The 27958-nt window shown below is 47.8% G+C and overlaps 1 protein-coding gene across 10 annotated transcripts in view; it reads left to right on the top strand.

Annotated features, from left to right (window-relative positions):
• The window catches only part of EPHA5 (EPH receptor A5), a 220036-nt gene that overhangs the window by 128527 nt on the left and 63551 nt on the right, over positions 1-27958 (top strand). For 6 of the 10 annotated variants that reach the window (XM_064148552.1, XM_064148551.1, XM_064148549.1 and 3 more), the window contains 3 exons: positions 17909-18033; positions 20141-20300; positions 27706-27811. In XM_064148552.1, the coding sequence (XP_064004622.1) occupies positions 17909-18033; positions 20141-20300; positions 27706-27811 (391 nt within the window). The remainder of the gene's footprint in view (positions 1-17908; positions 18034-20140; positions 20301-27705; positions 27812-27958) is intronic. The other 4 variants (XM_064148550.1, XM_064148547.1, XM_064148556.1 and 1 more) reach the window with 1 other exon arrangement.

Below are 27958 nucleotides of genomic sequence, written 5' to 3'. Positions count from 1 at the left end.
TCTCCCTAGGAATGAGTGATAGGAGGAGAGGAAGTGGCTTCAAGAGAGGGTTTGGTTGGATGTAAGAGGGAAATTCTTGACCAAAAAGGTTCTCCAAGATATGCACAGGTCAAATCCCCCTCCCTGGAAATGTTTCAAAAAGGCAGAGATGTGGTGCCGAAGGACATGGGTTAGCACCAGCCCTGGTGGAGTTAGGTGATGTCTGGACTGGATGATCTGAAAGGTCTTTTCCAGCTGAGATTGTTTTATGATTCTGTGCTTCCTCCTGCTGATTGCTAAAATGTTTCTTAACAGCAGTGAAATGGCTGCAGTGAAGCTCTGATAGGACTGCAGCAAACAGGGAATTGTTGCTTCATCACACCTGGAAAGTGAAAGCAGATGAAAAAAGAAAACTCCTTTTCCTTTGGTGATGTCAAACCCCAAATCCCTGTTTATTTAAAAGTGACTTTGTCAGGAGTAAGGGATGATTGAGTACAATTGCAAAATGCTTCTTTGGTAATTAGTATCTTACAGCCATCTTAATGCTATTAAGAGACAGCCATAATTGCAGGTAGGATGCAGGTATCCATCATGGGAGCTGCCACTTCAGACCATTATGGGCAGTATCTGTAGCTTTGCTCTATGCTGCGTGGAGATTAATCTAGTTTAGGAGACTTAAGAGCCTGCCAGAGAGGTGCTCACATCATCTGAGGAGTTGTCCTGTCAGGGGGTAGCAGAGTACTTAGAGAGGCACCAGATGTTTCCCACAGCCCCGTTAAAATAACCTTGGGGTTCTCTGATATTTATCATGAAATGGTTTGGGTTGGAAGGGACCTTAAGGATCATCTGGTTCCAACTCATGTTGGAACACTATAGGAACAGGCTGGGAGAGTTAGGGCTGTTCAGCCTGGAGAGGAAAAGGCTCCAGGAAGACCTTAGAGTAGCCTTCTAGTACCTGAAGAGGGCTGCAGGAATGCTGAGGAGGGGCTTTTGACAAGGGTTTATTGTCACAGGATGAGAGGCAATGACTTTGAGCTGCAAGAGTGGAGATTGAGACTGGATATTAGGAAGAAATTCTTTAGAATGAGGGTGGTGAGATGCTGGAACAGGCTGCCCAGGGGGGTCATGCATGCCCGCTTCCTTGGAGGGTTGTGTGCTGGACTCTCTCACACAGTTCCTGAGATTCTTCTTGAACTGAGTGGCCCGGAACTGGGTGCAATGTTCCAGATATGGTCTCATCAGGACAGAGTATAAGGGGAGGAGAGTCTCTCTTGATATACTCACCACAGCCCTTCTAATACCCCAGATGCCCTTGAACTTCTTGACCGCAAGAGCACATTGCTGTTTCATGGGCATCCTGTTGTCCACCAGGACCCACAGATCCCTTTCCCCTATGCTGGTCTCCTGCAGGTTGGTCCCCAAACAGCACTGGCCCATGGGGTTGTTCTTCCCCAGCTGCAGGAGTCTACATTTCAGTCACTCTGTTCATAGTCACAGTGCAGGATGTCAATGGCTGAGGAAAAGATGGAGCAGAGAGCAGCAGATTTATTACTGAGCCAGTGACAGATATGTTTTTTGAGTTCCTAGAGCTTTATCATAGTGACCATCCCGGGTCTTGTCAGGAAAGAGGTGATGTTGAAAATTAGATCACTGAGATTCTAATAAACTGTGTGTTAGACAAGATTCATGCTCGCGACAAGAGAGAGCATTTAATGGCCCTTTTAAATGTCACAGCCAGACTCCAAGGTCTATGGTCTCACAGTAAACAAGAGAACACAGCTTATTCCACCAGCTTGAAAATGGGCAGTGCCCCAGTAATACTGGAGGGAACCTGTGAGCCTCATTTGTTCAGCATATGCAAGACTCAAGGCCAATGGCTTCCTGGGCTGCATCCAAAGCAATGTGGCCAGCAAATGGAGAAAGGTGATTTTGTCCCTCTGCTCTGCTGAGACCTCCCCTGCAGTGCTGTGTCCAGCTTTGGGGCCACCAGCACAACAGAGACATGGACTTGCTGGAGTGGGTACAGAGGAGAGTACCAAGATGATCAGAGGGCTGGAGCACTTCTGCTATGGGGACAGGCTGAAAGAGTTGAGGCTGTTCAGCCTGGATAAGAGAATGCTTTAGGGTGACATTAGAGCTGCATTTCAACATCTGAATACCTCTTCCAGCTCAAAGCCATTGCCCCTTGCCCTGTCACTACAATCCATTGTCAAAAGTCCCTTCTTGGCTTCCTTGTAGGTCCTCTTCAGGTATTGAAAGGTGTCTCCAAGGTATTTCCAAGCAGTTTATTGGTAGCTCTACAACTGGCTGGGATTCTTATGTGTTTTCTTAACTGTGTAATGTTTTGAATGGATGAAAACACTGAGAAAATCTATTTCTACTTGTCTTAGATGCAGTCATCACTGGTAGGCAAAGGCCAATCTGTAGCTAACTCATGGAGCTGATTTCTCTGGTGCTCCATAGTACAAAAACACGTCTGGACAGTTTCCCCTGCTTGGATGTGGTAGTTCAGGCAGCTCAGTATCTGCAGGCTCTGTAAAATCAGGCTGGTTTCATCGTTTAGATAGGCTGCTAAATGTTGCCAAATTGCTTGGAAATGCACTGGCAGGCTTCAGGGGACATTCTGCTTTAAAAAGTACACTTGAAGCAGTTCAGCCTTACTTAAGGCTCTTCTTGATCTTCTGGATGACTCATGGAAGTGTGCACGTGTCTACATCTATATTTCAAGAGTCCTTTGCTGGTTTGCCTTTCAGGTTCTCAGCAAATATCTCTTGTAGTGATTTCTGGGGGGTTTCATATTTTGGTGTTCACTACTAATTGCTAGACTAGTGTACAGTAGTCCTTTAGCTTCAGTTGTCATTGAACCTTTTAGATTGGAAAAGCACTTCAAGATCATCCAGGCCAGCCATTCTCTAACTCCACCAGGGCTGGTGCTAACCCATGGCCCTCGGCACCACATCTCTGCCTCTTTGAAACACCTCCAGGGATGAGGATTCAACCACCTCCTTCTGGAGCCTCTTCCAGTCTCTGAGAACCTGTTCAGTCAAGAAGCTGCTTCTCATATCCAAACTACACTTCTCCTGGCACAACTTGAGGCCATTTTCTCTCCTCTTATCACTTGTTCTTAGGGATAAGAGACCAACCCCTACTGCACTCCAGCCTCCTTTCAGAGAATTGTAGAGACTTGTCACAGGTTGCATGTTTGGGTTGGAAGGCACCTCCAAAGGTCATCTTGCTCAACTCCCTGTAGGCATCAGGGACATCTCCAACTAGGTCATGCTACTGAGGGCCACATTAAGTCTTACCTTGAATATCGCCAGGGCTGGGGCCTCAACCACATCCCTGGGCAGCCTGTTCCAGTGTTTAACCACCCTTATTGTGCAGAACTTCCTCCTGATGTGCAACCTAAATCTCCCCTGCTTCAGTTTCAAATCACTGCCTCTTGTCTTATCACCACAGGCCCTTTTAAACAGTCCCTCTCCAGCCTTTATGTAGATCTCCTTTAGATACTGAAATGCAGTTTTGAAGTCACTTCAGAGCTTCCTCTTCTCCAGGCTGAACAACCTCAACTCTCAGACTGTCTCCATAGCAGAGGTACTCCAGCCCTCTGATGGCCTTCATGGCCACCTCTGGACCCTTTCCAGCAGGTCCATGTCTCTCTTGTGTTGAAGGCATGAGGTGGACACAGCACTGCAGGTGGGGTCTCAGCAGAGCAGAGTGGAGGTGCAGAATCACCTCTCTCCTTCTGCTGACCACACTACTTTCGATGCAGCCCAGAATATGAGTGGCCTTCCGGGCTGCAAGTGCACATTCTTACCCCCTTCTAACCAAGTCTGCCCCCTTTTTCAAACCCTGCCCTTCCTTTACCCAGACAGATTTTCCTAGGAGATGGCAGATGTGGGTTTGTAATGAAGGAGCCTGGACAAAAAGGGCAGCAGGTCAGTGCATGGTGGAGGCTGGTCATCTGTCCCCAGGGGAGGATCATTATTGATTGAAAGGAAGATGAAAACTCAGTGGTGTTTTGTGGGAGGGCTAAATTACCTCTTCTGGCCTTCAAGTCTGGAGAAATTGATCTTAAATGGATTATCTTGCTTTACCTGCTGCCTTGCAATTTGCAAATTCAAGTTAAATGAGCCTACACCAGGTTTGGGTTGAGTCCAGTGTTTGTTGTGCAGAGTTTAAACCATTTGGAATCTCGTTCTTTCTGCAGAAGCTGCTGAACTGTGTAGCTCTCTGAGAGGATTTCTTGTTCTGGGGAGGTACAGTCACAGAACCACAAAATGGTAGAGGTTGGAAGGGACCTCTGGAAATCAAGTCCTACCCACCTACCAAAGCAGGGTGTTCTAGTGCAGGTCACACAGGAGCACATCCAGATGGGTTCTGAAAGTCTCCAGAGCATGAGACTCCAAAACCTCTTTTCTTGACACCCACTCCTCAGATATTTATAAACACTGATCACATCCCCTCTCAGCCTTCTCTTCCCCAGGCTAAACAGCCCCAGGTCTCTCAGCCTTTCCTCATCAGACAGATGTTCCATTCCCTTCATCCTTGCAGCCTCTGTTGGACTCTCTCCAGTATATCCCTGTTCCTCTAGAACTGGGAGCCCAGAACTAGGCACAATACTCCAGATGCAGTCTCACCAGGGCAGAGTAGAGGGGGAGGAGAAGTTTTCTTGACTTGTTGGCCACACTCTTCTTAATAGATCTCAGGACACTGTTGGCCCTCTTGGCCAGAAGGACAAATTGCTGTCCCATGGAGAACTTCTTGTTCAACAGGATTCCAAAGTTCTTCTCCATGGAGCTGCTTTCTATGTCAACCCCTAATCTGTACAGGGGTGCAGGGGGTTATTCCCCAGATACAGGACTCTATACCTATCCTTACAAGGTTGACCATGAGAGCTCTTTGCCCAGCTCTCCAGCCTAGCACCACTTGAATACTTCAGTGCTATCACTTCCTGCTTCCAACCCAACTCTTTGTTCTTCTTGTGCCCTCAATAATGGGAACGCTTCACCTTTGCTCCCCGCTGGAGAGCAGCCCTGTCAAAACAGGATCAATTCTGCACCTTGCTGGGATCTCAGTTCAGTTAAAACCAGTGCTGGTTAATGGGCTTTGCTCTAAAGAGAGGAGGGGGTGGGGGTGGTGTAAACAAAGGAGAACAGGAGCTGAATTGCTGGAGAGGAGCTAACCTCTGGTTTGTTTCTGCCATGGATTAGGGGTGATCAATTCTCATGTCAGGAGGCGGAGAAGCTAATATACCCCAGCATCTACCACGTACTTCCTTAATCATCCTGCCTGATGCACAGCATCCATCATTCACCTTCTTAATGCCATTTCATGTTAGCAGCTCACAGCTATGCAGGCCACGTTTTAAGGAGAGAAAAGTCATCCTGATAGGCAACATCCTGGGGAGTAGGATCGTGGAGAGGCCCACAGGGTTCAGTTTCTGGTTCTTAAGCCTAAGTAGTCTGAGCCCTGGCCCTGTGGAAACAAGGTGTTGTGCAGCTTGTTGATGGAGAAAAGTGATTATGCCCCTTTGCTCTGCTCTGATGAGACCTCACCTGCAGTACTGTATCCATCTCTGGAGCCCTCAACACAGAAAGGGCATGGACCTGATGGAGCAGGTCTGGAGGAGGGCCACGAAAATAATCAGGGGTCTAGACCACATCTGCTACAAGGACAGGCCAAGAGTGTTGGAGTTGTTCAGCCTGGAGAAGAGGAGGTTCAGGAAAGACCTAATAGTGGCCTTCCAGTACCTGAAGGGTGCTAGAAGAAGGCTGCAGAGGGACAAATTCCAAAGGCCTACAGTGACAGGATGAGGGCAATGGTTTGAAATGAGAGAATAGCAGGTTGAGATTGGATGTTAGGAACAACATAGAATAGTTTGGGATGGGAAGAGACTTTGAAGATCATCTAGTTCTAACCCCTTTGCCAGGGGCAGAGACACCTCCCACTTGACCAAGCTGCTCGAAGCCTCATCAAACCTGGCTTTGAACACTTCCAGGCTTGGAGCCTCCACAACTTCTCTGGGCTGTGTTTTTCTTTGTCTCATCACCCCTCATCCTGTCACTGCCTGCCTTTCTTCAGTCTCTCCACAGCTCTCCTGTAGCCTCCTTCAAATACTGGTGGGCTGCTCTAAGGTTTCTTCTCCAGGCTAAACAACCCCAAGTTCCTCGTATGCTCCTCAGCAGCCCTGTTCTCCAGACCCTTCACCAGATTTGTTGCCCTTCTCTGGACCTGCTCCAGCCCCTCAATGTCCCTCTTGTAGCGAGGGCCCCAGAACTCATCCCAGGGCTCAAGGTGTGACCTTACCAGTGATGAGTACAGGGGAACAATCCCTATCCTGGTCCTTCTGGCCACATTTTTTGTGATATAGACCAGGATGCTGGTGGCCTACTTGGCTAACACCTGAGCACACCTTCAGCCACCTGCCAACCAGCACCACCAGGTCCTTTTCTGTTGAACAGTTTCCAGCTACTCTGCCCCAAGCCTGAACACTCATGGGGTTGTTGTGACCCGAGTGCAGGACCTGTCTGGAGCATCCACGGGGAACTTCTTGTTCATCCTGAGCAGTGTGCTGTTGGGCTGTGATCTCCGCAGCTTCACAGCACTCCTCTTTAAGCACACACCCAGCACTTTCACTTGGAAACAGAAGCTGGAGAGAGTATTAAAGTATGGAAAGAAGCCTTTCCCACCACTTTGCCTGTCCTTTTCCTTTCTGCTGCTCATGTAGGGCTTTTGTTCTGTGTCTAAGCTCAGGGTGGTGTCGCCCAGTTGCTTGTGATTTAACCAGAAGAATCTGGCTGCCAGCAGTAGTGCTTGCAGGTATTTTCCTTTTCTTCATTTGCCTTGCAGCAGTGCCTGCAGGCCACAGCAAAGGCTCTGCTGGCAGCAGCTGAATAGTTAGTTCCTGCCCCTGAAGTCAAAACAGATACAGGAATTAGCAGGATCTTCATCGCACAGCTAACAGCAGGCAAAGGTGAAGTGACTACTTGCCCATGGTCATGCTACAAGTCACTGGCAGAGCCAGAAAGCTAAATATTATCTTCTTTTGCCCAGACAGGTTGTGGAGTCTCCTTTTCTGGAGACATTCAAAACCAGCCTGGATGTGTTGCTATGTGACTGGCCCTAGGTGATCCTGCTCTGGCAGTGGTGGTTGGATTGGTTGATCTCTGGAGGTCCCTTCCAACCCCTACCATTCTGTGATAAGCCCTTTAGCAACCTGGTCTAGTGGAAGGTGCCCCTATCCATGACAGGTGGGATGGAATTAGATGACCTTTAAGGTCCCTTCCAGGTCAGACCATTCTGTGATTCTGTGTTCTCATCTGACCTCCAAAAGTGCAGATGCCACAGGTTCACTGGATGCTTTTTCTTGGTACTTCCTTAATTTTCTCCTTAGAAAGCTGTTCTTAAGTTCAGTTCTTTGCTTGTCTTGCTCCAAACACAGCAGCCTTTTACTTCCTCAGAGACTCCTGTTCTTTTTCAATCTCTTTTTCCTCAGGACTGAACAGCTCTGCTGGTGTTGGTCTCTGTTCATAGCTTTCTCAGCTTGTGCCTGTTCTCCAGTTCCCTTTTGAATTCCCTCAAAATGCACAGTGTTTTTCCTGACATTAGAAATGGAGCACAGCAGGAAGCCACCAGGTCCCTCAAGCACTTTCCCCTTTTCCCCAAGTACCCAAACAATCACTTCTTTGCCTCCTGGGAAGCCCTGTGTTAAAGCTGCCACCTTGCCTGCCTTTCTGCCTGCCTTCCCTTCCCTTCTTCCCAATTTGCCCTCCCTCCTCCCAATTTCCCCTCCCTCTTCCCCTCTTCTCTTCTCTCTTGCCCTCTCTTCCCCTCTCTCCTCCTCTCTCCCCCTCTCTCCTCCCCTCTCTTCCGTGTTCCTATGTTCCACACTCCCAAAGCTACCCCTCAGGAAGCTGAAGTAGCTGGAGATGTTTTCCCAAGCACCTGCAGTGCACTTTGTTCTGGGCCAGGTTTTCTGGTTAGCTTCATTTCAGTGCTTGGAACACAGAAACATAGAATCATTCCGGCTGGAGAAGATCTTGACATTATCAAGTCCAACCAGCAAGATAGCTTCTTCAGCTGACTGTCAGCCAGCACCCCCGGGTCCTTGCCTGCTGAGTGGTTTCCAGCCACTCTGCCTCAAGCCTGGAGCATTTGTGGGGTTGTTATGACCCAAGTGCTGCACCCAGTGCTTGGCCTTGTTGAACCTCAAAGAACTGACCTTGGCCAAGATGAGATGGGTACCCATGGTCATGCTTCAGTGACACAAACCTGTGCAGGATGTGAATTGGCAGCCAGGATGAGATTTGGGAAATCTTGACTCTTTTCTTGTCATTTCCTTTAGAAACAGGGCGAGCCTGGGAAGCATTTGCCCTGACCCAGGATTATCCTGTCCGTCTGAAACCAAGGGCGGCAGCGGGCTTTTGGGTGAGAGCTTACTAGAAACTTTGCGTCTCAGCAGTAGTCACTTGGAGGTGCTACTGTTCTGGGAGGTTATTCCAACAGAACCTGCTTGATTGGTTTGTTTTTTTATAATTTAGACTGGGGATTAGGAAGAAATTCTTGACAATGATGATGGTGAGACATTGGCACAGGTTGCCCAGGGAGGTTGTGGTTGCCCCCTCCCTGGAGGTGTTCAAGGCCAGGTTGGATGAGGACTTGAACAACCTGGGCTAGAGAGAGATGTCCCTGGGTTTAGGGTTTGAGAGTAGCTGGAAGAAGGATACAGCAATTGTGGTGTGAGGAAAGGAACCAGCAGGGGAACTCAGAGGTGAGTTATGGAGGGGGAGCAGGAAGATGAAGGTTTTATGATGCAAAAATGCTCAAAGGGCTGAAGCACCTCTGTTAGAAGGACAGACTGAGGGAGCTGGGGTTGTTCAGCCTGCAGACAACTCTAGGGAGACTTAGTAGAGCCTTTCAGTGCCTGAAGGGGGCTACAAAAAAACTGCAGAGGGACTTTTTCCAAAAGCCTGCAGTGCCAGGACAATGGGCAATGGTTTGAAATAAGAGAAGAGCAGATCGAGATCAGATGTTAGGAACAAGTTCTGAACCATGGGAGTGCTTGAATACTGCAACAGGTTGCCAGGAAGTTGAGAGTCGAAGGCTGGAGTTGAGGCCACATTCCTGGAGATATTCAAGCTGAGGCTGGACAAGGCTGTGAGCAACCTGATGTAGTGGAGGGTGTACCTGCTGCCTGCAGGGGAGTTGGACTGGATGACCTTTGGAGGTCCCTTCCAACCCAAATCCTATGAGTCTTCAGTAGCTTTGGTTTTGTTTTTAATGGCCTGTGAGGTTTAGAAGGAAGCTTTTGCTTACATGCAGATGAGATATTAAGTTCCTAATGATGGGAGAGGTGCTGGTGAGGTGTACTGGAAGCTAACCTGATAAATGTGGTCAATAATGAGGAGATTCTACTGCAAAATGCTGATCCCTGTGGCTATAATCCAGTGAAGTGCTGACAGCAGTGGTAGTCCTCCTGTGCTTCCAGTTAAGCGTTTTCCCCAAGTATGCTGATGGATCAGAGCTGGAGTCCTTATCACCTTGCTGGGAGTGAATGGATAATGAGAGCCTTGTGAGTCAATTGTGTTTATTCTTAGGCTTCACAGCTAAACCACTAATGGAACAGAGGGAAATCGCAGCTCTTCTGTGGTGTGAAAGAAGCTGGTGTTGGTCTTCACCACAAACTGTTTCCCAACTTTGAGAGAAACTTCCTGTCTTGATTTCCAGAGGCACTAGAAATGACAATTCCCTGTGGATCTGTGCCCTGTAGAAAGATTCATAGAATGATTGGTTGGAAGGGACCTTGAAAGTTGTCTAGTTCTAACTTCCCATGAGCAGGGACACCTCCTGCTAGCCCAGGTGTTCAAGGCCTCATCCAGCTTGGTCTTGAACACCTCTGGGGAAAGGACATACACAACCTCCCTGGGCAGCCTGTTCCAGTGTCTCACCACCCTCACTCAAAAGAATTTCTTCCGAATCTCCAGTCTCAATTTCTCCTCTTCCAGATCAAAGCCATTGCCCCTCATCTTGTCACTCCAAGCTTTTGTAAATTGTCCCTCTCCAACTCTCCTGTAGCCCCTTCAGGTACTGGAAGGCTGCTCTAAGGTCTCACTGGAGCCTTCTCCAGTGTGAATAGCTCCAATTCTCCCAGCCTGTGTCCATAGGGGAGGTTGTCCAGTTCTCTGGTCATCTTCATGGCCCTCTTAGAAATAGGTACTGATGCTTTTTTTTCCCTGCTCCAGCAACCCTTTATCTCAGGTAGACCTCAGCCTTGGGTGCAGGCAACAGAGAGCCCTTTCCTTGAGCCCATGCAAAGCCTGATGCCCTAATATCACAGAGTCACAGAATGGTAGGGGCTGGAAGGGACTCCTGGACATCATCAAGTCCAACCCGTTGCTAGAGCAGGGTCACTTAGGGCAGTTGCATAGGCTGGCATCCAGCCAGGTTTCAAATTACTCCATAGAAGGAGACTTCACAGCGTCTCTGGGCAGCCTGCTCCAAGGCTCTGTCTCCCTCTTGATTCCCTGGATCCGGGTAAAGATCTGGAAGTTTTGGATGCTCCTCCCTGGAGCTATCCAAGGCCAGGTTGGACAAGGCCTTGAGGAGGTGACCCTGCCCATGGCAGGCAGTTGGAACTGAATAATCTTTAAGATTCCTTCCAAACTAACCATTCTGTGATTCTGTGACAAATGACAGCCCACCTGTCCACCTGAGCAGGAACTTAGGGCTGGTGCTGCTGAAGGTGTGGATGCATGGCAGCTCAGCCTGGCCACTGAAAGCAAGTTTCCTGAACAGTGCCCCTGGCCATGGGCAATCTTGGCAGACCAATGTTTTTAATCTTTATTTATGGGTGGTGGTGGTGGAAGTGTTAACATTCTGTAGCTTAATGAAGGGGATTTTGCACCTTGCTGTCTGTGGTGGCTTTGGAGTCTCTGCAAAACACAGGTGAGTTTTTGCAGGCGTTCAGAGCGTGGTGCCCTTGGTAGCCTCATTATAAAAAGAGTCCTTAAAACCCTCGTGCACTGATGTTCTTGGTAAGGCATCCAATGTGTTTGGTGGGTGAAGAAGCTGGAAGCAAGACTCCCTTTTGCTCTAGATGAGTGTGCTCATTACTCCACAGCTGTCTGTGATAGGTCTTCTGGGAGATGAGCTGGAAATGGTCACTGCCAGCCCAGAAGGCAGCTGTGTGCTGGGCTGCATCCAAAGCAGTGAGAGCAGCAGGACAGGGAGGGGATTCTGCCCCTCTGCTGTGCTCTGCTGATAACCCACCTGCAGCACTGCCTCCAGTTCTGGTGCCCCGTCACAATAAGGACCTGGACTCGCTGGAGCAGGAGTTGGCAATGATAGATCATAGAATCCTAAAATTGTTCCAGTTGGAAAAGACCTTTCAGACCCCTGGAGTCCACATTGGATCCAGACTCAGATAGGTGTATCTTCTGAGCTGTTACACAAGGCAGAAGTGACCAGTGAACCATTGTCCCCCTAATAATGCAAGCTGCTTGCAGATCACTTCTCTCTCTAACACAGCAATGAATTGAGGTGTTTGTTCTGTTTGGTACCATCTGGTCATGAGCACTTCTCTGCAGTGGGGCCGCTGGTAATCCTAGGGTGGTTCTGGTTGGAAGGTACCTCCAAAGCTCATCTAGTCCAATCCCCCTGTTGTCAGCAGAGACATCCAACACTGGGTCATGTTGCTCAGAGCCTTATCCAGCCTCACCTTGAATACTTCCAGGGATGGGGCCTTAACCACTTCTCTGGGCAACCTGTGGCAGTGTTCCAGCACCCTCATGGTGCTGACATTCTTCCTAACATCCAGTCTAAATCTACTCAACATCCAGTCTAAATCTACTCTGCTGTCATTTCAAACTATTGCCCCTTGTCCTGTCACTGCAGGCCTTTGAAACTGTCCTTCTGAAGCCTTCTTGTAGGCCCCTTCTAGTACTGCAAGGTTGCTATTAGGTCTCTCTGGAGCCTTCTACAAGCTGAACAACCCCAACTCTCTTGCCCTGTCCTCATAGTAGAGGTGCTCCAGCCCTCTGATCATTTTCGTGTCCCTCCTCTGCACCTGCTCCGTTAGGTCCATGTCCTTCCTGTGCTGAGGATTCCAGAGCTGGACAGGGTACTCCAGATGAGGTCTCAGCAGAGCAGAGGGGCAAAATCTCCTCTCTTCATCTGCTGGCCATGTTGCTTTTGATGTAGTCCAGGCTACCACTGGCCTTTAGGGCTCCAAATGCCTGTTGCTGACTTCTGTCCAGCTTCTCACCCATCAGCACCCACAGATCCTTTACTGCAGGGCTGCTCTCAATCTCATCATCAGCCAGCCTGGATGACAATGAGGATTGTCTGGATGGCCCCATCCCATCCTTTAGCCTTGTCAACCACATCACTCAGCTTGGTGTCACCTGCACACTTACTGAGGGTGCACTCAATCCTACCGTCTGTATCATTGATAAAGATACTGAACAGCACTGGGCCCAGCATGGATGCCCAAAGGACAGCACCTGACACTCATCTCCAACTGGACTTCAAGCCATTCACCACAACCCTCTGGATGTGGCCATCCAGCCAATTCCTTATCCACTCATCAAATCTGTATGTCTCCAGTGGCAAGTAGGATGTTGTAGTGGTCTATGTCAGAGGCCTTGCAGAAGTACAGACAGATGATATGCATCATTTATCTGAGGGAAACTGTCAAAGAACAGTCTTGTTCCATGAGAATTAGGCATCAGGTTGGGTTTCACCTTGCACAAAGCCAAGCTTGTGTCTACCTGTGAGGCAGCAAGGTCTGGGAGCACTTTGGCTCTGTGGTCAAGCTTCAAGTCACGTTCTGCTGTTGAGCTCGAGGAGCTGCATTTAGTGACATAGGGTCTGGGGAGAGAAGCACCTGAAAGGCCACTACTTGTCATGGGAGATCAATCTGATTGCTTGCGTTAGCCATGGACGCATGTTACACAGATGAGGCCCTGCCTTCTGACGGGACCACTGACTGCTTGACTTGAGAGGCACACATCAAGGCAGCTCAGGTTTTGGAGGCATTCAGAGTGGAGGTAGGTAACAGAGACTGTAAATTGGTTTAAGAGCTGGCATTTGCCTCAGGTGTTCATCTTGGGAGGTAGAAGACATGAAGAAACACTGGATATTTGTTGCCAAGGAAATGTGAAGATTGTGTTCTGGTTTTGATGTTTAATGTGTGAAAAGGAGCAGCGGGAAGTTCCCAGCTGCTCAAGAAATACCTTGAAAAAAATCATTTGAAGGCAGCTGATCTCCATTTATGAACCGTGGGGTAGGGCTGGACAAGGTTGGCAAGGTGCTTGGAGTTAATCCTGTGGATAAAATGTACCTCTCTGCAATAAGTAAGATGGAATTGAAATGTCATTTACTGCTATGTGGTCCAAGGACCTGTCATTCCCTGGACACAGTTTTCAGAAGCATCTACAAACACCTGCAAATTGAGGTCCAACCTGTTTAACTCCTGTCATGGGTTGACACCTAACTAGCCAGGCGTGCTTTGCCACTGCTTGTCCTCAGGGGACAGAAAGTTTTGAAACCTATTATCAGGCAAACTGGAGAACATTTGGTGACACTAAACTTAATAGTGCAAAACTCAGGTTGTGACTTAGACTCCAACTTCTGCCCCACGTGCTTGAGGGACTCAGAATTGAGTCATAAAATTTTGTCAGTTGGAAGGCCAGCAGGATAAGGAAAAGGATTCTGCTCCTCTGCTCTGCTCTGCTCTGCTGAGACCCCACATAGAGCACTAAGTCCAGTTCTGGTGCCCCCAGCATAAGAGGGCCATGAATTGTTTGAGCTGGTCCAGAGGATGGCTGTAAGGAGGATCCAAGGGTTGAAGCATATCTCCTACAGGGACAGGCTGCAAGAGTTGAGTCTTTTCAGCCTGGAGAAGAGAGGACTCCAGGGAGACCTTAGACGAGCATTCAAGAACCTGAAGGAGCTACAGAAGAGCTGGAGAGTGACTTTTTACAAGAGCTTGGAGTGACAGGATAAGGGGCAGTGGCTTTGAGCTGGGAGAGGAGAAATTGAGACTGGAAATTAAGAATAAATTCTTTCAAGTGAGGGTGGTGAGACACTGGAAAAAGTTGCCCAGGGAGATTGTGGATGCCCCCTCCCTGGAGATGTTCAGTGCCAGGTTGGATGAGGCCTTGAGCAACCTGGTTTAGTGGGAGGTGTCCCTGCCCATGGCAGGGTGGGTTGGAGACGATAATCTTTAAGGTCTCTTCCAACCCATGAATCTATGAATCACGTTTCTGGCTGCTGTCATGAATGGCAAACCTCCCCACCAGTGATGCCATATCCCTTTTGGATTTTGGAGTGTCTGGCTGAGAAATAAATGCATGTGTGCAGCCTTACTTGTAAAGCAACAGGCAAAGAGCTCAGGATGTACATCCACCCTTTGGGGTGGAAAGGCAGGGATCTGAGCAAGGCTTCTGCCAGCTTGCGTGAAGAGCACCAGATTACAGCTTTGTGTACCTTTCCTCTGGTGTGAATTTGTTTTTTCTCCATGTGGGAAGCACTGCTTGGCTTGGTTTCTGTTTAAGAGATGCTGCCCTTGCAGAAGCAGTGACCTTTGCAAAGCAAGCCTGAAGTCATCCTTTGCTTTTCCTGGGATCACATAGCACAGTATCCAGTTGCAGGCTTTTAAGATGGAATGATTGCAGGCTTTGTCCGCTGGCCTGGCTTGGATTACCTTTGGTTTGACAAAGAAAACTCTAAAAGACTTTTCACTTCCTTCCCTTCTTCCCTCCTGGCAATCTCTGTGTGCTGAGGATGCAGAGTAGCTGCCCCACCAGCCCAGCGCCGCTAGGATTTATTGAGACGACTTTAATTGGCCTTTATCTCCTGGTTACACTTTAATGCTTCTTTGGAAGGAGATTCAGAAAGGGTACAGTGACTCCTTTGCTCATTTCCTCCCAGACCTGAGTTACACCTCGGCTTATTTTCCTCCTTTTTCTATCCCTAGTAGAACAGAACATTTAGCTGAGCCACCACTGAACGTGGAGGGAAACTGCATGGAGAGAGATTTATACATGGAAACATATAATAGTTTAGGCTGGAGGGGACCTTAAAGATCATCCAGTTCTAACTCCCCTGCCATGTGCAGAGACAACTTCCACTAGACCAGCTTGCTTGCCCCACCCAACCTGGCTTTGAACACTTCCAGGGAGGGGGCATTCACAACCTGCCTGGGCAACCTGTTTCAGTGTCTCACCACTCTCACTCTAAAGAATTTCTTCCTAGTCTCCAGTGTCAACCTGCCCTCTTCCAGCTCAAAACCATTGCCCCTCATTCTGTCACTCCAAGTACTTGTCAAAAGTCCTTCCCCAGCTCTTTTATAGCCCCCTTCAAGTACTGGAAAACTGCTCTGAGGTCTCTCCTGTCACTTGATCTAGGGAGAAGAGACCAACTCACACCTGGCTCCAAACTCCTTTCAGGTAGCTGCAGTGAGCAATGAGATCTCCCCTTAACCTTCTCTTCTCCAGACAGCTTAAAAGTTTGCCCAAAAACATAGCTCAAGCATTTGTGGAGGACATCAGCCAAGGGTAAGGTGACTTTTGAGGATGAGAAATTGCTGGTGATCACAGCGTGGTGCCTGCATAAATAACATGATCATCATTCACACCGAGGTGGTTTTTACTTGCTTCAGTGGAGCATTTGTGAGCACAGTGGTGGATGCACAGCTCAAAAGCATGCATTGCATGTGCAGCTTGATGCCAGCTCTCCAGCAGAAAACAATATGGAAATGGCCAACACCTTTTAGGATCCTCCAAGAGCCAAGGAGGGGAAAAATTCATAAGCAGGAGGGAGAAGAACAGGCTGGAAAGAGTCTGAGATGTGAGAGCTTGATTTAGAAGAGGAGGCTTGCTGCTAGCCTTCAGTCCAGGAATAATTGTCTGGAGCTCTTCCCTTGCTCTTTCTGGCTGAAGTTCAAACCTGGCAAGATTAATTTGTTTGTTATCTTTATTTTACTTCATGAGTTGAGTTATTTTTTACTGTTATGGTAATCAGGTAGTCCTGTGTGCAGCAGAAATCTTTGTGTTCTTTCTAGTTCTCAGTACATTTTGGAAGATCAAAAGTGGCCATTTGCTACTGCTCTTTGCACTCAGTGCCTTATATGGCCACAAAGGTGTCTACTGCGGGTGTCCTCAGCCCCTCTGCAATCCTTGCCAACAGTGAGCATGTCCAGAGAGTGACTTAAAGGCCAGATGTAGGCTGGATTTTCTCTGGAGAAGCTGCTCTTGGCTCTATCAATTAAAAGATTTAATTTCTCCTGGCCCATTTTCATTTAATTCATAGAATCATGGAATGGGTTGTGTTGGAAAGAACCTTGAAGATCATCCAGTTCCAACCATGGCAGGGACACCTCCCACTAAGATTAGGTTGCTCAAGGCCTCATCCAACCTGGTCTTGAACACCTCCGGGGAGGGACCATCCACAGCCTCCCTGGGCAACCTGTTCCAGTGTCTCACCACCCTCAATCTAAAGAATTTCTTCCTAATCTCCAGTCTAAATCTTCCCTCCTCGGTCTTAAGCCTTTCTTTCCATTTTGTTGTTCCCTAATCTCTGGCATGAAATACCTGGGGGTGTTAGGGTTGCATTGCCCATAGCAACTTTTTGCTAGGGAGCTGACAGGACTGGTAGCAACCACAACTTGGGAAGGTCTCTGCAGATATCAGATTGAAAACAAAGGATTAAGGCTGTTTGTGGTGCTCTGCAAAGGGCAGATAACCTTTCTGGGCTGCATCTTAAAATACTAAGCAGAGCTGCTAGAGGTGCCTTCACGCTGTGGCTTCCTCCAGCACACCATGAACTTCCCAACCTCTGATTGCCATTAAAATATTTACAGTTGCCATTTGCAAGGAAATTAGCATCACTCTGTGAGCTGTAACACCCCAGTGATATTTATGGAGAGCAATTGAATTAGAAAGGTCCTAATGGCCTCAGCTGCTCTGCTCCTTGCTTCTGGAAGGAGCAGGCTGAAAGATGCCTGGGCTGTAACTAGTGTACAAGCGAAAAAGGACATCGTTGAGGATCCCACATAATCTTCGGCCTCCTGATAAATGCATGCCTTCAAAAGAGCTGAAAAAAAGCAATGGGTAGTCAGTGTATGCTGACAGGTTTGGAAAGGCAAGCTTATGGGTTTGGTGGGCTTGAAAAGTGCTTGAAATGTGCTGATGTGTAAGCTGCTAATGGTAGTTCATAGAATCATAAAATAGCTTAGGTCAGAAGGGGCCTCAGAGATCAGCTACTCCAATATCCCTGTCATGGGCAGAGACATCTCTCAGTTAGACTGGGTTGCCCAAGGCCTCATACAACCTGGCCTTGAACACCCTCGGGGAGCAGGCATCCACAGCCTCCCTGGGCAGCCTGTTCCAGAGTCTCTCCACCCCCACCACTGAGGAACTTCTTCCTAAGATCCAGTCGAACCCTGCTCTCCCTTAGCTTCAAACCATTCCCCTTGTCCTATCTCTAGACACCCTTAGGAAAAAGTCCCTCTGCAGCCTTCCTGTAAGATCCCTTCAGGTACTGTAAGGCAGGTCTAAGGCACCCCTGGAGTCTTCTCCAGGCTGAACAACCCCAGCTCCCTCAGCTTGTCCTCATAGCAGAAGAGTTCAGGCCTATGGATCATCCTTGTGGCACTCCTCTGGACTCACTCCAAGGAGATGATGTTGTTAGGCTGCTGGGAGTGTGGGTGATGTTGGTTTAGATCCTCAGCTGCTGAAAATCTGTGTGAGCCCAGCTGAAAATATGCAAATAGCACCAAGGTGAAAGCAGATCTGCAGGGGCTGAGAGCTGCCTGGTGTTTGAGGGTGCACTGTGGGGTCTGACCTCAGCACAGGCTGACTACTTTACTAACCATGCCTTTTGTCTCTGTTTCTGGTTGGTGTTTTTTTCTTTCCCTGTCTCGCAGCACCTTCTCCAGTCAGTAGTGTGAAAAAGGGGAAGATCACTAAAAATAGCATCTCCCTTTCCTGGCAGGAGCCAGACCGACCCAACGGCATCATCCTGGAATACGAAATCAAGTACTTTGAAAAGGTGCGGCTGGGCGATTGCTGAGCACCCCAAGTGCCTTCTCTTTATGTCCTCTTCTCTTCCTTAGAATTGTTTGAGTCAGGGAAGGGAATGGAGCCACTTTTATGCATAAATCAATGTCAGATTGATTTTGCAGTAAATGATTAGGAAGACTTGAAATGAGGGTGTTGTTTTCCATCAGCGTGCCTCTGCTCTTAGATGAGTGCATTAAATCTGCCTGGTGATTCCTCTCCAGCCTGAGCATGTTAAGGTAGAGCCTGCTAAAAATAAGAGGGGTTGGGAGTGCAGCATCTGTCCCTTACCAGAAACACCTGCCTATCCCTTCATGGAGTTACAAAATAGTGACGGTTGGAAGGGACCATCAGAGATCATCCAGTCCAACTCCCCTGCCAGAGCGGGGTCACCTAAGGCAGTTCACACAGGAACACATCTGAAGGGGTTTTGAATGTCTTCAGAGAAGACTTCACAACCTCTCTCCTCAACCTGCTCTAGGGCTACAACACCCTCACTGTGAAGAGGCTTCTTTGTGTTCTTTGTGTGGAATCTCTTGGACTGATATCTAAGATTGCCCCAACCTAAGTGCAGGACCTTGCTCTTGGCCTTATTGAACCTCATGAGATTCTCCTCAGCCCACCTCTCCAGCCTGTCCAGGTCCCAGCCTTCAATCTTATCAGCCACACCTCTCAACTTGGTGTCATCTGCAGACTTGGTGAGGGTGCCTCGATCTCTGTGTGTATCATTGATTAAGATACTGAACAGCACTGGCCCCAGTACAGACCCTCCAGGGACACCACTTGTGCCCCATCTCCATATGGACATTGAGCCTTTTGACCACTATTTGTTTCCACATCGTTACTAGGGCCTGGGAGAGAATGGCAAATGAAAACCAGTTTCCAAATTTCTAGACCTTAATTTATGAGCTCTTGTCTGGGTTGTGTTACAGTAAATAATTCCAAGAGTAATTACCAAGCATTTGAGAGAAATGTTAATCAAAGCCCTGAGACTCTCTCACATTACAAACTGATGCAAATGAAGATTTATTTCAGCAATTTTTCTTCCTACTTCGTTGCTTCAGAAGAACAATGCAAAATTCAGTGTTTTCTTGGAGTTTTAGGTTATTCTTCCCTTCCCAAGGTCTAAGTTCTGGTTCTGGAAATGCCCCCATCAAGTTGTATAGTGTATTTACCCCATTTAGGCCTAACTGCCTTTTAGTATAAATGAAAACTCCTTCCTGAGGTGTTGGGGCTTTTTCCCATCCACCTGTACCTTGGGACTGATGTTTGTAGGATCACAGAATCAAAGAATGTGAGGACTTGGAAGAGACCTCTGGAGATCATCTGGTCCAGCCCCATTGGACTGCCAATTTCTATTGCAATGGACCAAGTAAACCCTAAAAGGTGTTCCTACTGCAGATGCCAGTTAGGTCCCCATATTGTTATTTTGGGTGGAAAGTCCCTCTGCTTCATATCTCCTACAGTCCTCTGAGATTTGATTTTGTCTCTTATAACAAATTTTGTATAGAAACATAGAATGGTAGGGGTTGAAAGGGACCTCCAGAGATCATAGAGTCCAACCCCCGTGCCAGAGCAGGATCACCAAGGGCAGGTCACACAGGAACACATCCAGACAGGTCTTGAAAATCTCCAGGGAAGGAGATTCTCTGAGCAGCCTGCTCCAAGGCTCCAGCACACTCACTGTGAGGCTGTTTCTCCTCACGTTGAAGCAGAACCGTCTGTGTTCCAGTTTGTGTCTGTTGCCCCTCATCCTATCACTGAGTATCACTGAGCAGAGCCTGGCTCCATCCTCCTGATAGCCACCCTTCATGTATTTGTAGACATTGGTAAGGTCCCTTCTCAGCCTTCTCTTCTCCAGACTAAACACTCCCAGGTCTCTCAGCGTTTCCTCATAAGAGAGATGCTCCAGTCCCAGTCTTGTACTGCAGCAAGGACCTTCAGGGGGTTGGTGTGAGGACAAGATCCTGAGAAGTGCACATTTCAGTTGCGCTCTGTGACGTTGCTGAGGGGGGTGTTAAGAGTCTCTCTTTGTCTTCTCTGAGAATCACTATTGTGTGTTTGAACTTTGTGGTTTTTTTGGGGGTGGGTGGGAACAGGACCAGGAGACGAGCTACACCATCATCAGATCCAAGGAGACGGTGATCACGGCAGATGGCCTGAAGCCAGGCTCAGTCTACGTCTTCCAGATCCGCGCTCGGACTGCTGCTGGCTATGGTGGCTTCAGCCGAAGATTTGAGTTTGAAACCAGCCCTGTCTGTAAGTCCTGTTAATCACTGTCACCCGTGGGTCTGCAGTGAGTGCCAGAAGCAAGTCAGGAGAGCTCTCTCCAAAAGTACTGATCTCCTGACTTGCTACTGGCATCCCTTGATTTTGGAAACATCTAGAGTCAAAGATTAGATTGGATTGGAAGGGACCCTCAAAGCTCGTCTTGTCAACCTCTCTGCAGTGAACAGGGCCACCTCCAACTAGAGCAGACTGCCCAGGGACGCATCAAGGTTGATCTTGAATGTGTCCAGGGATACGACCTTAATCACATCCCTGGGCAACCTGTTCCAGTGTCTCACCACTCTCATTGTGCAGAACTTCCTCCTGATGTCCAACCTAAACCTCCCTGCTCCAGTTTCAAACCATTTCCCATCACCCTATCACCACAGGCCCTTCCCCAGCCTTCCTGTAGGTTCCCTTCAAGATATTGAAATGCAACTCTAAGATTTTTTTGAGTCTTCTCATCTCCAGGCTGAACAGCCCCAGCGCTCTCAGCCTGTCCCCATAGCAGAGGTGTTCCAACCCCCTGACCATCTTCCTGGCGTCCCCTGGACTCAGTCCAGCAGACCCATGTCTCTCATGTTGGGAGTCTCAGAGCTCCAGATGAGCTGCACTGGACAGGCTTGCTTCCTCAGATTATGTATGCAGATAGGAAGTAAAGTCAGGAAGTCTTCAGGTCTTCATCGCATTCCCTGCTTAGAAAAGTCCTGTATTTATGAGAGCTGGTCAAGAGAAGACCAGGGCTCTCCACTCAAGAGGGACAGAGGAAATGGGCCCTGCTCATCCACACTTCTTCATAGCTGTCTGCAGAAGATGTGCAGCTATCGTAAATATCTATGTCTGGGTGAATACATCCATGAAATGAAACCCCTCTGTAAGTGGAAGAGCTGAACCAGCACTGGTGGCATCTTTTGGTATGAGCTACTGGTAAGGTGAAAGATGGCTTCTGCTGCCCGTGCCACAACTTTGAGGGGAGGAATATGACTTGGGATCAGAAATGGGGAAAATCTGCACTGCAGGCACAGGACTTCTGGTGGGCCTTTGCAAATTTCAGGGGCTCAAAATCTACTTTTTTATGTTGTAATGAGTCTGATTGGGTCTGGATTCTGGAGCAGGGTTTCTGGCAGGGTTGAGGCCTGCAGAGGCTCTTCTCTTGCCCCTCTATTCAGGCACAGCTGTGGGGAAAATTCTTTTTGTCCCAGTCAACAGATTTTTGCAGATCGTCCAAGATAATTTTGACCCTCAAAAAATATATCCTCTCTTATCTTGGACAGCACTCAGTTATTAATTTGTATTTATTTTGCTTGCTGTTTGCATGGAAGAGGAATTTTGTGGTGCATTCCTGTGGTGCAGACTCTGCTTTCTTTGTTATCTTTGGACTTTTATACTCACAGAATTATAGAATGTCAGGAGTTGGAAGGGACCTCCAGAGATTATCCAGTCCAACCTCTCTGCTACAGCAGGATCACCCAGGGCAGGTCACACAGGAACACATACAGGCAGGTCTTGGATGTCTCTATAGAAGAAGACTTCATAAACTCTCTGGACAGCTTACTCCAGGGCTCTGTCTCTCTCACAGTGAAAAAGGTTTTCCTTATATTCATGTGGAACCTGCTCTGCTCCAATGCTCTGATTACTGAGGGCATTTAAGATTCTTCATAGAATCATAAAATGGTTTGGGTTGGAAGGGACCTCCAAGGGTCATATAATCCAACCATGCTGCAGACAGCAGGGACATCCTCCACTAGATCAGGTTACTCGAAGCCTTGTCCAACCTCACCTTGAATGTCTCCAGGGATGAGGCCTCAAATCTGCCCCTGGACAACCTGCTGCAGTATTCAAGCACCGCTGTGGTACAGAACTTGCTCCTAACATTCAATCTCAGTCTGCTCTTCTCTCATTTCAAGCCATTGTCCCTCATCCTGTCACTGCAGGCCTTTTCAAAAAGTCTCTCTGCAGCTTTCTTGTAGTCCACTTCAGGTACTGGAAGGCTGTAATTAGGTCTCCCTGGAGCCTTCTCTTCCGCAGGCTGAGCAACGAAAGCTCCTCAGCCTGTCCCCATATCAGAGGTGCTCCAGCCCCCTGATCATCTTGGAACAGAAGCTTCCAAGTCTTCACAAGGCATGCTACCTTGGAAGCTGTAACAGATTTTTAAGGGAAGCATTATCCACATGCAGATGTAGCTGTGGAGCCAAGTGACTGAGCTAATAGAGTGCAAATTGCATCCTGGTGCAAACATTAGTGTGCTAAGAATGGGCTATTTAATGTATTTCTTATTATATTAACCATTAATCACGCTCTATAAGTAGCAACAAGATCTTGTTAGGCTAAAAATTATCCTAGATTATCACTAAGGAAATTTTGCTTGCAGATGGAAAGTTTCTCGTTTAGAGTCATTAGAGTAACAGTGTTCCAAGCTATTAATGAGGAATAGATGGATACCTGCACATTTCATCCAGTGCTGTTGGTAGCTACCAGAGAATAATGGCACTCCCATAAAACCCATTGTGTAAATCATCATAGAATCATGGAATGTGATGGGATGGAAGGGATCTCAAAGTTTAACTAGTGCCAAACCCCTACCATGGGCAGGGATATCTCCACTATACCAGGCTGCTCAAGGACTCATTTAATCTGGCCTTGAACACCTCCAGGGAAGATGCCTCAACCACATCCTTGGGCAACCTGTTCCAGTGTCTCACCACCCTCACTTGAAAGAATTTTTTTCTAACCTCCAGTCTCAATCTGCCTTCTTCCAGCTCTATTGCCTCATCCTGTCACTCCAGGCCCTTGTCAAAAGTTCCTCTTCAGCTCTCCTGCAACCCCCTTCAGGTACTGGAAGACTGCTCTAAGGTCCCCCTGGAACCTTCTCTCGGCCAAATAGTCCCAATTCTCTTATCCTGTCCCCAAAGGGGAGGTTCTCCAGCCCTCTGATCATCTTTGTGGCCTCTTTTGGACTGACTCCAACAGTTCTACATCCTTCTTATCTGGGGGTGCCAGAACTAAATGCAGTGTTCCAGATAGAGTCTCACCAGAGCAGAGATGGAGGCAGCAGAACAAAGGGGGAAGTATCTGTGTTAATCAGGACTTTCTGAGGACATCAACTGGTGATATCTTGAAACATATTTAAGGCCCTTGAGTCACACCTCCACCCAAGACTTTTCTGCATTGTGAAGGTACTTCTGCGATACTAAGGAGCTGCCAGCACAGTCACAGAAGCACAGAATGCAAGGAGTTGGGAGGGACCTCCAGAAATCAGAGTCCAGTGAGGGACCAGTTAGGGCAGCTGAGATTCCCACTGAGCCACAGAGTCACAGAATGCCAGGCTGGAAAGGACCCCAGGAAGAATCTGATCCAACCACTGCATGGTCCCTGGTTTAGTAGCTGGGAATTGCTCTTCTGTTGAAGCTGAGCTCTGCCTGGAGCAGGACTTAACCAGATGTTTCAAAGCTTGGTAAAATTGAATACAGCACAAACCTCAGTATTTTTTTTTTGCAAATGCAAAAAAAACCCAATCTTCACTTTGACATTTCAAACCCTTTACAAAGTGATTTATTTGCTTTTTCCAAGGCCCTATACAAAGTCAATTTTAGTGCCAGGACTGTGACCAGCCACCCACTGTGTTCCTGCGCAGCTTGGAGAATCTGAAAGCAAGCACGGATTGAAATCTCCCTGTCCCACTGCAGTTCTGATCTGAAACTGTTGTTCAGAGCCAAAGCAAATTGTTTTGATTCAAGCACCAATGAAAACCTTGCAGTGGCTTTTTCAAGAATCAATAAAAACCCAACCAACCTCCAAAGTCATTTGGCCCAAAGAACAGATTTTGCTTCCAGTTTCAGTAAAGTTATTTTTAATACACTTGAAGAAAATCTAAACCAGCTTGAGAAGTGCAATGGAGGTGAAGGTGGAACTTATTTTGTGCTTTTTTACTCCAGATTTTGGGGTTGGTTTACATTCTGCTGTTCAGTTCTGTCCTGCTGCTTTCACATCCTGCTTTTGCAGTTGTGCAAAGCATCACAGCTTAGGCAGGGCTGCATTTTTCAGTGCCACTGAATTCATCCAGCCTTAATCAAACTAACCTTGCTGAAAGATGTTTTTCATAGAATCACAGAATGCTTTGGGTTGGAAGGGGCCTTAAAGATCATCCAATTCCAACCCCCGTGCTATGGGCAGGGACAGCTTCCACTAGACCTGGTTGCTCAAGGTCTCATCCAATCTGGCCTTGAACACCTCCAATGAGAGGACATCCACAACCTCCCTGGATAACCTATTTCAGTGTCTCACCACTCTCACTGCCAAGAATTTCTTCCTAATCTCCAGTCTAAAGTTCCCCTTTTCCAATTTCAATCCATTCCCTCACATCCTAGCACTACAAGGCCTTGTTTTCAGCTGGAATTGGTGAGGTAATGCAGCTGATCAGCCAAGCATGAGGAGCAACATGTCTCCAACTTGAGGACAGGTAATACAGGTCCCTTGCTGCCTTTAAATCATAGACACATGGAATTGTTTGGGTCATAGACACATAGAATTGTTTGGGTTGCAAGGGACCTTAAACATCATCTGATTACAACCCCCCGCCACAGGCAAGGACATCTCTTATTAGACCAGGTAGCTCAAGGCCCCATCCAATGTGGGTTTCAACACTTTCAGGCTTGAATGCTTCACAACTTCTCTGGGCAGCCTGTTCCTCACCACCCTTGTGAGGAAGAATTTCTTCTTAATGTCTAATTCAGCTTCTTCCTGTTTGAAGTCATTACCCCTTCTCTTGTCACTCCATGCCTTTGTAATGGCAGCAAGGTCCCAGCCTGGCTTGTGAATTCAGGCTTTTTAGCTGCCATGGATCACCCCAAGATTTATCTCATTTCACCATCCCTCAAACTGTGCAGAACAACTCCCAACTCCAACGCACCAGTCACAACTTAGTGTTCTCCTTTAAATGCTTCTCTTTGTAATTATTTTGTCAACAAAGCAACCAAACATCATATTGAAGAGCCTCCATAAATCCATCAGGTTAACAAAATATCTCTGGCAGTGAGTTTGGAGAAGTTAAATATTAAATATTTAAAGCTGAAATGATGGTGCAGGCTATGCCTCTCACCACGGAGCTCCTGTATGAAGAGCTACTTGAAATGCAGCACAGATCGATGTTTAATGCCATACCTTTTGGTCTTTCTTTTCTTTTAAACTATTAATATGGGGCTATATTCTCTCATTTTATAGCCTCCATAAAATTAATCCTCTGCTAAGGACCTGTTTTTACTTCAGTTATTTAGCTAAAGGCTTCTGCAATGTGCAATTGATTCCTGCTGCTCCTTGAGATGTATGAAGCTTCATCCAGAGCTGGCACAAGGGCAGGAGTTGTAGGCTGTAACCTGTAGAACATCAGCATCTATGCTGAGGAGATGCTTTTGCAGGGAGGGAGCCAGGTATGTCCCCTGGGGTGGTTAAGTACATGCAGCTAAAAAAGCTGTCAGAGGAGAGGTCAGGGTGAGGAGGTTTCCTTTCTGAGTTGAAGAACCCCATGTATGAAGAGACTTGAGAGTTGTGGTGGACAAGCAGCTCAGCATGAGTGCACAGTGAGCTGCAGGGGCACAGAATGACAGCAGGATGCTGGTTGCATCAACAAGGGCATCACCAGCAGGGATAAAGAAGTTACTGTCCCATTCTGCTCAGCGATGGCCGGACCATATCTGGAGCATTGCCTGCAGTTTCGCTCCCTGCTGTACAAGAAAGATGTGGAGAGACTGGAAAGTGTCCAGAGGAGGGCCAGGAGAATGAGGAGGGGCCTGGCAGCCCTGCATGTGAGGAAAGGCTGAGACAGCTGCATTTGTTCAGCATGGAGAAGAAAAGGCTTAGGGGAGCCCTTATCACCATGGACTAGGATATAAAGGGTGGCTACCAGGAGAACACAGACTCCCATTTTACAAGGAGTCCCATAGAAAAGAGAAAGGGTGATGGGGACAAGTTACTGCTGGGGAGATTCCCATGGGACTCCAGAAGAGTTTCCCTGTGAGAACAGTTGGACACTGGAATCATCTCCCAAGGGAAATGGTGGATTCTTCTCTGTTGGACAGTTTGAAGACTCAGCTTTACAGGATGCTGGGCCAGCTCGCTTCAACTCTGCTGTGACCTAGAAGGGTTGGACTAGATGGTCCTTGGGGTCTGTTACAACCTGGGATTCTGTGAAAAAGCCTCGGGGAGAGATGGGCTCCTTCCCTGTGCAATGCAAAGCAGCTAAAAGAAGTGTTTGCACCTCCATTTTGCAGGCTGCAGGAGCCTATTCACCTGCTCTCTGCCAAAACCCAGTTCTCGAACAGCTTTCCTGACCTTTCTACTGGCATATTTATCACAGGGCCTGTCGCCTTCTCCTTTGGCAAAAGAGATATTTACAAGGCTTGGACTAGGAGAGTTCTGTTTCCATGCAAAGGTTAACCAGTGTAGGTGTCCTAGCACATTCATGTTTTGCAGAAAGTACCTCCTGGCCATGTCATACAGGTGCCACAAGGAGTTAGGTTTAACTGTTTATAGAACCATTGAATGGTAAGGGTTGGAAGTGATATCCAGGGATCATCCAGTCCACCCCTCTGCAAAGCAGGATCACCTAAGGCAGGTCACACAGGAACACATCCAGATGACTCTGAAAGTCTCCAGAGAAGGGGACTCCACAACCTGTCTGAGCAGCCTGTTCCAGGGCTCCAGCACTCTCACAGCAAAGATTCTCCTCATGCTGAGCCAGAACTTGTTTTGGTTGAGTTTGTCTGTTGCCCTTTGTCCTGTCACTGGATATCACCCACAACATTGTCCTGACAGCCACTCTGGCTACTTCTAGGCATTGATCAGATTCCCCTCTCAGCCTTCTCTTCTCCAGACTAAACAGCCTCAGGTGTCTCAGCCTTCCCTCCTCAGACAGATGTTGCAGTTGCTTCAGCATCCTCATAACCTCCATTAAACTGTCTCCAGTAGTTCCCTCTCCCTCTTGAACTGGGGAGCCCTGAGCTGCACACAATATTCCATAGAATCTTAGAATGGCTTAGGTTGGAAGGGACATTAGAGATCAACTACTCCGATCCTATTCCAGCTGTAGTCTAACTAGGGCTGAGTACCAGGTAATAACCCAGGTTTGCAAACTCAAAAGAATGCATTCTGAGACATTTTAGATCCTAAATTGAGTGGTGAGAATGGGATTTTGTTGGGTTTGGGGCTGGGTTTTGCTTGTCTTCTTGGTTTCTTTCCACCCGTTTCCTTTCCAAAGTAGAAGCAGACAAGGAATGACAGAATGGTAAGGCTTGAAAGATCTCTGGCAGCCTTGCTCAAAAGACTCCTGTGAGTGCTGCCTCTTGTTTTAATCTGCATTTGCCTCTTCTTTTAATCTGCCTTTTTCTGTTCCTCATCTCAGCAGTGGCTGCATCCAGCGACCAGAGCCAGATCCCTATAATTGTTGTGTCTGTAACGGTTGGAGTCATTCTGCTGGTGGTGGTGCTTGGCTTCCTCCTCAGTGGCAGGTAAGAGGAGCAGATGTGTGCTTATACTTCTCCAACTTCTGCCAGAACCTTCCTCTGACCAGCTGATGAACATGACTGAGGCCAAAGCAGCCTGCGGAGGAAGCTGTGGGCCAATTGATCTGTCTGCACAGGCAGGAATGGAAAAGG

Source organism: Pogoniulus pusillus, chromosome 9 (genome assembly GCF_015220805.1).
Source record: "Pogoniulus pusillus isolate bPogPus1 chromosome 9, bPogPus1.pri, whole genome shotgun sequence".
Classification (NCBI taxonomy): Eukaryota; Metazoa; Chordata; class Aves; order Piciformes; family Lybiidae; genus Pogoniulus; species Pogoniulus pusillus.
Note: the sequence above shows the minus strand (reverse complement) of the source record. Positions and strands in the feature narration are given on the sequence as shown.